General features: G+C 33.0%; 1 protein-coding gene across 1 annotated transcript; it reads left to right on the top strand.

The window, feature by feature from the left end:
• Window positions 1-237: 237 nt before the first annotated feature.
• LOC129918417 (mucin-19) lies at window positions 238-11,030 on the top strand. Its single transcript, XM_055998932.1, has 9 exons — window positions 238-375; window positions 560-622; window positions 756-1,412; window positions 6,149-8,181; window positions 8,240-8,364; window positions 9,895-10,150; window positions 10,213-10,383; window positions 10,453-10,557; window positions 10,624-11,030. Exons 2-9 carry the CDS (start codon window positions 586-588, stop codon window positions 10,771-10,773), a joined length of 3,534 nt encoding a protein of 1,177 aa, XP_055854907.1. The 5' UTR covers window positions 238-375; window positions 560-585; the 3' UTR covers window positions 10,774-11,030.
• The last annotated feature ends 272 nt before the right edge of the window (window positions 11,031-11,302 follow it).

Here is an 11,302-nt window from a genome sequence, read left to right as displayed (position 1 = left end):
ACGCGTGTAGAGATAAAAATTGTCGAGATAAAATTTAGTTTAGCGTGATCTGCGTACTGGGCTTTATGTGTACTGTGCTACTACTTTACCTATATGTTTTGCCTTAGTTTTTTTTCAACCGCAATTATGTGTTCACACCCTTAAACTCTCCACTTGTTCCCTTCCAAAAAAAACATCACATTCCATTTCCACATGTATTTCCATTTCAATTCCATCACAAAATTTTTTGTAGCTTTCGTCGGTAGACATTTTTTTGTCTTCAGTTGAGTGAAAATTCAGTGAAAAATTTCTAATTTGATCTCTGGACAAAAATTAACAAAATTTATAAATAACTCTACAATTTTAATTAAATTTGTTTAAAAATTTATAAAGCAGGTAACCAAATCTATCTAATAAATAAATAATATTTAACAATTCTTCATACAATTTCTAAGATAAATCCAATTTTTATTGTTGGCAAGTGTTGAAAAAAAATGAAATTTTGTTATTTTTCTTTTTTTGTTTTAATAAAAATATATAAAACTAAACAAATTATTCTTTATTTTATTGTTAAATTTAGTGAAGGAAATTCAGAAAGCTAAGAAAATGAGCGCCCCGGATAATATCGGTGGCGATAAATCAGGTACAGTCTTTTTTTCAACTAGTTTTTTCTTTTTTTTTTTACATATACAAGACACAAATTAGAAATAAGAAATAGATAATCAATCTAAAAAATACTCATTTCCTTTTTTCTGTGTGTCGTCTATTTGATTTAGTTACAGCAAAAATAACCCACGTCAAAACGAATGCCATGGACGGGATTAAAGTAGCTCCCGTCAGTGTTGGCGGTGGTGGTGGAGGCAATGCTGGCCAACAGCCACAACAGCAGACTACTGCTGCCTTCCGCACCATTGCCAGCAGTGGCCAATCCACACAAGTCCGTGTGGTAATGCCACCGGGCACTTTAATGCCTCAATCCATGTTGAAACAGATTGAAGGTGCTGGCAGGACTCAGATTACGGCGATACCAGCTCGAACTGTGTCAAATACTTCAATAACAGTCACCAGACCAATAACACAGACAACTTATTTGCCAAGAGCTGGTGTAACCTCCACCAGCATGCAAGGTCAACGTTTGATTACTCCAATTAGAGCTCAGACAACTCCAATGGCTGGGTTATCTGGGAACTTTGTTCGTGGCACCACGGTGACAAGGAATACTTCGTCGCCAGCAACGACAGTCATTTCACCAGCTACAACCACTTGGATGGCTAATAATGGAGGTCAAGTTCAGTTGATTCGGGCGATTAACCATCAGCCGAGGCAACGATTGATTACACAGAATATATCTGCATCGGGAGTTAGTGGGGCTGGCAATTCGGGTAATGTGGTGGCTGTAAGCTCGCAATCACAGCAACAAGCTGGAAATCAATGTAAGTATCTCTCTTATCAATATTCCATTATTGAATAATTATAAATATATAGAAGTGACACCGATAGTTTCTAGCGCCCACAGTACACATAATAAGGTAATATATTCCGAACGTTGTCAAAATTTGTTTGTCAAAAATGGGCACCAATCTGTCAGGTCGGCCTTTAATTTTTATATTTCAATCGCAGTAAACAGGAAATTTGTTTTTGTTTTAATTTATAAAATGTCATTTAAAAATATTATAAATTGAAAAATAACAAATTTTCTTCGTGTTTCATCGCGGAAAATGGTAAACAATTGTTTAAAAATTAGTGGTGTGCGTGGTTTATCGGTTTTTGTGCGTTTTTCGTCGGTATTTTAAACAATTAAGAATTCGGTAGCTGACATTGGTCGCCAAAGTGTCATGTTTTGACAATCTGGCGACCAATGTCAGTTCGGAATATATTACCTTTTTATGTGTACTGTGTCTAGCGCCCTTGTTTTTATTATTTTTTTTTTCGGCAATCAGATCTACTTAAAAAATCCCCAGAGAGAATGGAGCTTGTCCTAGATAATTGTGTTTCCAAAATATTATTATAAAAAAGGAAATTTCGTATCGTATTGACACAGGCCAAAGTTATATATTTTTTTTATTCTTATTATTATTAATGTTTAAAATTCATCTTCCTACAACCAAATACAATTTATATGTATATTTATTTTTTTTTTATTTATATTTTTTTCATCAAAAACTCATAAATTTGAATAATGACCTTCTCCCACCTGACGACATTTTTCTGCTCAAATTTTGTTCCCCATGCCTGATAAACGATTTTCATTTTTTTTTCTCTTTATTCCAATCTACATAAATTAAGATCACACAAAACGTCGGTCTCATTAGGTAACCTCGTAACTTCACTTTTTTCCTAAAACTCTTAATAGACTTAAATTCAAATTTTGCACAGAACGTTACTCCCCATCTACTCTGTATTCTCTCTACTCGTTCGTCTCTCCTGTAAAATTTTGATTTTGGGAGTTACGAGGTTTCCTTATGAGGCCGACGAAAATAATATAACATCAGTAAATTAAATTTAAAAATAAGTATGGAATTACTTTCAATCTGAAAGTGAAAAACTCATTGACTTCCAATTCTGTAAAGAACACGTAAGAACAATCAATTTTTGTTGTATTGGTTTAAGACATATATAAACAAACTTATAAATTTCAATGCTTTGCAGAGTAAAAAAAAAAAAATTATTAAAGTTCAAAAAATCACTTTACAAAAATATGATGTTTTGTTACATCATCTAATATTTTTAAAACTTAATTTACATCGTAAGGGCGATTTTGTTCACTATTGATCAACTTGAAGCAAACTCTCAAGTTGACAAACTTGAGAGATGACTTCAACTCGAGAGTTAAAATAAAAGTTGAGAATCTATTTTGTTCACTATTTTTTTCTTAACTCTCGAGTTTAAAAAACAAAAGTTGGCTAACTTTTAGTTTTTAAAATATCCCTGGGATATTTGTGACAGTAAACATAAAAAACTGTCAGTTTATAATCATATTTTGAATGTTTTACGTCAGTTAGAATTTTATAATGGTTTGTGTTGTACCTATTTGGTGTTCAAAATGTCGAATTCTTTTTATTATTAACAACGAATCGATTTTTGTCCGATTGTATGTGCGCCGTTTTTCAAGAATTACAAATCCAAATCAAAACAATTTTGCCATACGAATTCATTTGATAAAATTATATTTTTTGTGTGGCTGTTAATAATATACCTAAATGCGAAATAATTGAAATGTATGGAATTGGATAGAAGTGAAATGATTCAAGCCTTTGCCCCATCGGGAGTGATCTTAAACAGAAACTTTAAAAAAATTCAAGAAAAAAACTACAAAATCATATACTTCAAGATCCATAACACCAGAAAAAAAAAAAGAGTTTTGTCTTAAACAGAATGCTTTAATTTAAAGGTTTTAATAAAAATACATAATAAAATATAAAATGCAGTTCTTTTTCTGTTTTCTGTTTTCTGTTTTATTTTTTTCATTAATTTGTTCTTTATTCGTTAACGCAATAACTGCCAACAAAATTTTGACAGAAAAATAAAAAAAAAAAATTATTTTGAAGCAAACTCTCAAGATTGGTTGCCTAACTTCTACTTTTTCGGGAAGTTGAGAAAACTGGAAGTTGATAAACTCTCGAGTTGAAAATCGAAAGTTAAAAATGTCAACTTTCAGTGAACAAAAGCAAATTGGGAAGTTGAAGATAAAAATCCTCAAGTTATGTTCAACTTCGAGTGAACAAAATGGCCCTTAATAGACTTAAATTCAAATTTTGCACAGAACGTTACTCCCCATCTACTCAGTATTCTCTCTACTCGTTCGTCTCTCCTGTAAAATTTTGATTTTGGGAGTTACGACTTACGAGGTTTCCTTATGAGGCCGACGAAAATAATATAACATCAGTAAATTAAATTTAAAAATAAGTATGGAGAAAAACTGATATTTTTGTTGCATTGGTTTAAGTCATATATAAACAAACTTATAAATTTCAATGCTTTGCAGAATAAAAAAAAAAAAAAAAAAAAAATTATTAAAGTTCAAAATATCACTTTACAAAAATATGATGTTTTGTTACTTTATTTACATCGTAAGTACACTGAAGCAGAATTCTCTATTTTAATTTTTTCTTTAGATTTCTATCACAACACTTCGAAATCATATGGAGGGCTAAGAGCTGAAGAGAACCAAGTCACAAAAAGTGAATTCGGAGATATAACGAGTTAAAGTAACTACGTTTCCATTGAATCTTATGGTGAATATTTTTTTCGAACAACTGACAATTTGAGTCGAAACAGTTTTAGATCAAACTAATGAAAGACTTTATTAGAGTCAAACCTTTGCGCAGATTTTGGCATTAGATTTGGAATTCTTCCTTTTTCTGACTTGGTCCGTTTCAGCTGTGAAACCTCTATATATTGAATAACACTTACAAAAGTAGTACGCATTGAAATAAAAATGTAGTAGATGCAACAATTAACTTCCAACTCGCGATCCAAGACACGATCTAAAAACAAAAGTGCAACTTATGTCCCCATGTATACTTAGCAGTTAGCACCCGCTTTGCCAAACTTTTAGCTGTCAACTTATATTTTCAGAAAATCGACTTTTAACCAAGTTCTTACTGCAAATACTCCTATGTGCGTCGACATCCTATAGAAAAAAGCTTACTCATACATACAAAATGCAACAAATATCAAACAAAAATATTGAAACAGCAACTGACACATATAAACGCATCCATAGTAACTAAAAACAAACAATTTTTATTAACGACGGGAATTTGAAAAATTACCCCAATTTGAAAAGTCCTGTTAGTATAGGTGACAACGTGATGTCCTTTACTTTTGCTGGTCTGCGTAACAAAAAATAGTTTGCCATTTTATTATGTTCGAAAAGCTCTACAAAACCTATTAGGTCAAAAGAAAAATATTTTTTTTTAAAGTCTGGTTTGAGACACATTTTTACTATCGGTACTTTATCAAAAAACCGTTTTCTTGTGCTTTCTCTCTCGTAAATTACTAAACTGATTTCAACGTAAATTTCTATATAGAAGCGTTTAAGTAGCCTAGTCGTAATGTAAAATTTAAAATTTTCAAAAAACCTTTTTTTGGATTTAAATACTCGTACCTACATATTATGTAATAAAAAAACTTATTTTTTTTTTTAATATGGGTCAATGAATTTTTTTTGGAAATCTCGTTTTTATTGTGTTGAATAAAAATTTCTTGAAATGGCATACCAATCTTTATTTTGAAAAATTGGAAATAGGAGACTCAAGAACCCTAAAAATGTATTTAATTATATAGACCAACAGGGTGTTCTTTTGAGAAAAATAAAAGATTGGATGTTATAACTTAAATTTAATTTCGAAGCAATGGGAGCATATGGTACACAGAGGAGTATGCAGGTCAAGACTTAACTTTTAGAACTTTTTTCTCTTAATTATTTTTTATTCGAGAAAATATATGGATTTTACCTTTTACCTTTGTGTGATTTTTTTTAAATTTTTAAGTACACAAATAACCATTTTGTTCGAGTTTTGGAGCCTAAGTTTTATTGCTGCCTTAAAACATTCCTTTTATACTACCTACCGAAGCTATCGTCATAAATCAGCCTAAATATAATTCTTTTCGCGATATTCCTAAATTAAGATCAATAAATTATGTTTCAAATTTCCAAATCCATTTAATAAAAAAATAAATTTAAGAAAAACCAAAAATTATGTTTCTCACATTAACACAAATGCAAAATAATTTTCTCTAGATAGGAAAATATAAAGTACATTAAAATAATGTTTATAAATAAATTTTATAGCTTGAACAACAGTCTTCTCCTCCCCTACTCTTGCATTTGCGGTTTAAAAAAAAAATTAATAAAAAGGAATATGATTAAGTGCTAACACAGCCAAGCAAAATTAAATAAACACTTGCACTTAATAACTGAACAAAATGCTCATCTTCTTGTCGTCAGTGTTCATATGAAAAACAAAATCCTTTCAAATAAAGTCCTTTTTTTTTTTGGCTATGGAACTTACAATCCTGTAAAGCGAAAGTAACGCCCCAATAATGCATAGCCGGTTTTTTTCCTGGTATAACTTTTATATATAATTGTTCAATGATTCCATTTAAAACCTTGTCGTCCTTGGATCGAAAATATTTATCAACTTTGTTTTGTTTAATTCCTTAGCCCTTCAAACAGTATCAAGCCAACAGGCTTTTGTGGCAACTCTAGCCACTGTCTTGCCACGTCAACAAACTGCAACTCTCGTCTACACCAATGTATCCAATTCCCAGGCACAGCAATACAATCCCGGAGTAAATGCAACCCAACGCTTTGCAGTTGCTCCCATCACCAACCAACGTCAAATCCGACCAATTCCGATGAACAAGTCCTTCTCGACAGCAAAACTTGGTGTCGGTATGAATACCACAAGCATCAGCATTAGAGCCCCCAACCTTCCTCTGGTCAATACCACTGTGCCAGGCGGATCGGTGAGTGCAAGTGGAATTGGAGCCAACGTCACATCTGGAATAGGAACCTTACAGTCACGAGGAAGTAGTGGCAATACAAGTATTCCCACCACACGAATCATTCAGTTGCAACAGCAACCAGGTGGAACAGCTCAACAGATTATCGGTTCCACTGGCCGTATTGCAAACAACTTGATGCTTCAACCGATTATCGTCAATACCGCTGGTGGGGGGAAGATTGGCCTGCGGCCTCCAGCCACAATGGCCACCAAAGTTCAGCCATCTCTGACAATTACCCAGTTGGGTATTGGCAAACTGCCACCAAATGCTCAACAACAAACTAGCAGCTCAGCTAGTATCCAGTGTGCGTCTGTCTCCACTGCCGCGTCAGTCGGAGGAGGAAATACGAATGTTGTTACTTCATCGGCTTTGGGTGTTCAATCTAATTTATCTCAACAGCAACAGTCACAGCAACAAACGGTCTCGGTGAATTCTCAATCACCGCTCACACAAATCGTCAATGTCAGTCAGAATTTAGGTGGCGGGGCCACTGGACAACTCTTGACCACACAAAATGTCTCCTCCTCAGGAGCTACTGTCGTTCCTCTGGCCATAACTCCACGAGGCAGCAATGTCCTCACAGGAACTATCACTCCGATCAAGAGTACCGGATTGACTGTTGGTAAAATGATGACACAACAGTCGACTCATCAATCACAACAGTCCACAGGAGGATCGCAAAGTGGCCAAGTTTCTGATTTGATAACATCCACACAACAGCACCATTCGCAACAGCAGCCAACAAGTGTTTTCATCCACCACACTCGCCCACACAGTGGAGGCAATGCCTCTGGAGTTGGATCAAACAGTGGAGGTTCTACAACAGTGATTCCCAGTACTGGAACTGGATTCCTTCCTCCAGGAAGTACTTTCTACTACGAATCTGTTCCAGCTAGTTCGGTGTCAGTCTCATCGGGTGTACTCTCACTCACAACAACAACTGTGACCAGCAGCACAATGTCGAGCAATCAAATTGTTACATCTTCAAACATGGCTGCGGGAATTGTTACCTCGTTGCCCTTCAATACCCCTTCTTCGGCTACTTTTACGGTGGTGCCATCATCCAATCGTTCGATTGGTCAACTTCAGATACCAGTGTCATCGACTTCTGCACAAATTCAAGCTGTTCCAGTGCGTTTCAGCACTCAAATGTCAACAGAACAGGTTACAGTTCAACAACAGCAAGGGCAACAACAACAACAACAATCGCACCATCAGATAATAATACCAAGTCAAGCTGCTTCTCAGCAACAATCACAGCAACAACAACAACATGTTCAACAACAATCCCAAGGTCATATGGTGATTCCTTTGCCAACTTCCATCAAAGTCTCTGCTGGTAATAGTGCTGTGGGTGCTTTAAGTTCCACTGCATTCCTTCGAAAACGTGATAATGATGGTTCACCTATAAGAGCAGCAAAGAATCTTGGTCCAACTTTGCTATCAATGGGAGGAGCTTCGTCATCGAATTCATCTTCAGTGAGTTCCCAACAAATGACGTCTGTAGTTTCTTCAGTTGTAACTGACAACAAGAACAAGGAACAACAGAGACCAGTGTCACCAGCTTCATCGGATGGTTCGACAACTGTTAGTGCAAATTCCAGCCCAGGAGTAGATCAGCAAATAAATGAGGAACTCACTCCGGTTAATCGGATTCCAAATGAATCACATTTTAATCCAATTAATGATGTAAGTAAAGACAGAGTCAGTGATGAGGTTTATTTTATATTTGGCTTCTTCTTTTCAGATGTATCCCAATCATCAGAATTCAGCTCCAATTGCAGTAAGAGATCACAGTGGACCAGTGACAAATCAGTCACATTTGAATGGTGCCATCGAGTGTCCACCAAGGAAGAAATCTCGACGATCAACGTAAGTTTTTTTTGTTTATCCTTTGTGATTTCTCTTTCAAGGTTTGTTTCCGGGTTTACTTAAGGAGGCTTATATAATACTATTAAATAAAAAAGATGATACTATGAACTTAAATAATTATCGTCCAATCTCCCTATTATCTGTTTTTACTAAGGTTTTTGAATAAGGGATGAAATCAAGAATGTTGTATTTTTTAAGGTAAAATAGATTTCTTTAGTAATTCATAGTTTGTTTTTCCCAGCTGCCTTATTCATTGACATCACCAAAACCTTCGATATGGTAGATCATGAAATTTTGGTAAGCAAATTATAAAAAAAATTGGTTTCAGAGGTTTTATCCATGATTGGTTTGTGTCCTATTTAAAAAACCGTATTCAACGTGTAAAGATTAATAATATATATTGCGTACTGAAAAATTGATCCACGTGGGTGTCCCCCAATGATCGGTTTTAGGGCTAATATTATTCTTAATCTATGTCAATTCGCTTTTCTCGCAACATCTTATGGGTTTTGCTTATCAAACAAAAGCATGTTGTTCGTATTCTTTGTAAAGTCAATCGACTAACTCCAAGTTTTAAATTGTTTAAACTACTTGAACTCCTTCCATTAAGGCATTTGTATTTTTACAAAGTTTTAAAAATATTTTTTCAAAATTCAATGTTCAAGAACCCGGCTCAAAAAATGGCAATATTAGGGAACCCGGCCGAACAGCTCTTATTTTGATGATCTTTTTTTCAAACGTTGGTAGATTAAAAATTGCCGCTGTTGCCCTTTTTAATTTTTTAAATTTAATTGAATATTTTTGTGAACAAAAATTTTGCTTAAATATACATAAACTTACTAATGCCAAAAGATTGTCTAGGCAATTAAATGAAAACAACTATACGGAAGTGAAGGCAATCTTCAATCGTTTAAGCGATAAATGCAATTTTCTCACAAATTTACTTCAAACACAAAAAAAAAATATTTGAACACAACGGCAACACCTACAATATTAAAATATACATTTTTAAAAAAAAGTTTAAAGTTCTTATTTGCCAAAGTCTTTGAGAAAATCAATTATTTAAATGCAAAAATTCAGTTTTTATCAAAAAAAAAAAATCCAATGAAATTGAAGTAATTTTTAATTTTTTTTTTCAAACTGCAATAAATATTGAAAAATTGTAGGTTGCCGTTGTGTTCAAAATATTTTTTTTGTGTTCGAAGCCAGTTTGTGAGAAAATTGCATTTATCCCTTATACGATGAAAGATTATCTTTTACTCCCATATATTTTTTTTTCCTTAATACTTAGAAAATCTTTTGGTATCATTTATTTTATGAAATTTAAGCAAAAAAAAAAAAAATGGTTTTGTTCAAAATAAATTTAATTTTAATTTAAAAAACAATACGGCAACATCGGCAATTTTTAAGATATAGACTTTTATAACTAAACCGCACCCTGTTTGTTTAATAAGTTACCTGATAATTTTCGAGAGCAGTAACTCTCTCCTCTCTATGTAAAGCAATCTTAAAAATAATATTTTTTTTCAGGAATGATAGTCAACAATCAACACAAAGTCATGCATCATCCCTTCCTTCCCTTAATCCACCAGCTTCAAACTCTTCACAAGCATCCAATGCCAATGGTACCACTCATTCAAATTCCGGAACTACCCCAGCTACTGGTGGATCATCAAATGAACCACCTAAAGTCAACAACAACAATCAGAACATCAATTCTAACAAAGAGAATACAAAACCAACAGAATTTGTGATTAGAAAGCCTCGAACTTGTACTTTATTGAATGTGAGTAGGAAAATGGGATTAAAATGAGACCTAGATTTTTAAATGGAATTTTTCTTTAACAGAGCTACAAACAGAATTGGAAGGCTGCCAATAATCATTTTCAACGTCACAGCGATGTTAAGCCAAGGGAAGAACGACGGCCGACTGTAATGGATTTGGCAAACCAGGCCAATGTTTTGGGCAAAATCAATGGATGGAAGGTACATCATTTGAAGTCTCAAATGGAAGATTTGGTAAGTTCATTATTTAATCTATTTTTTCGATGTAGCTGATGAGAATTCTTTTGTTTTATTTGTTTTTAGTGTGAAAGTGAAGGCAAGGGTTATGAAAAATTGACATCTATGCTGAAACAAATGGAATCACATGGGAAGAATCCAGATATAGAAAGGATCTCAGATCTTATTAAGGTAAGAATATTAAAACCAATCTGTTTTAAAGAAAAATTTTATATTGAAAATGATTTTTTTTTCTAGGGCAACATGCAACGGAGTAAGATCATTGTCGATGGCATAACCGAAGCACAAAATCAAATAATGAAAATATTTGATCACAAGTCTCATATATCGGACATTATTCATCGATGTGCATCGAAAAGAAATTTTAAGAAACGTGAAAAAGCGTAAACAAGTTAATCAATAAATTTAAATAAGATTAAGTATTTTTAAGAAAATCATGTGTACAATCAAGGATTGTGCCATGAAAGAGTTTACAATATTGTTTTTCCTTTTTTTTGTTCTTGTTGAACAAAACTAAATTTTTTCCCTTTATCCCCTTTATTAATATTGTTTGTCCAGTTGTCATATTGTGTTTTATATAAAAAAATACATATAAATTGTAAAGTTTAAAATATTACACAATAATATTGTGGGTGCAATAAAGGCCACAGAATTTATGAAGATTTGTTTTTTTTTCTTTCTTAATTTAAATAATATTATACTTTTTAATATTAATATATTATACCTATATAAAGAAAAAATACAAAATATATTACTATAATCAATATAAAATAAAAATGTATATCTATTTAGTTGTAAATTTATGTTGTTTTTTTAATAAAAAAAAAAAACTATTTGGGAACATAAACACAAAAATAATAAATATATTTGAGTTAAACTTATTTGTGAAACAACACCAACTTTTGTATAATTTTAG

This window comes from Episyrphus balteatus, chromosome 4, assembly GCF_945859705.1.
Source record: "Episyrphus balteatus chromosome 4, idEpiBalt1.1, whole genome shotgun sequence".
In the NCBI taxonomy this organism is placed as follows: Eukaryota; Metazoa; Arthropoda; class Insecta; order Diptera; family Syrphidae; genus Episyrphus; species Episyrphus balteatus.
Note: the sequence above shows the minus strand (reverse complement) of the source record. Positions and strands in the feature narration are given on the sequence as shown.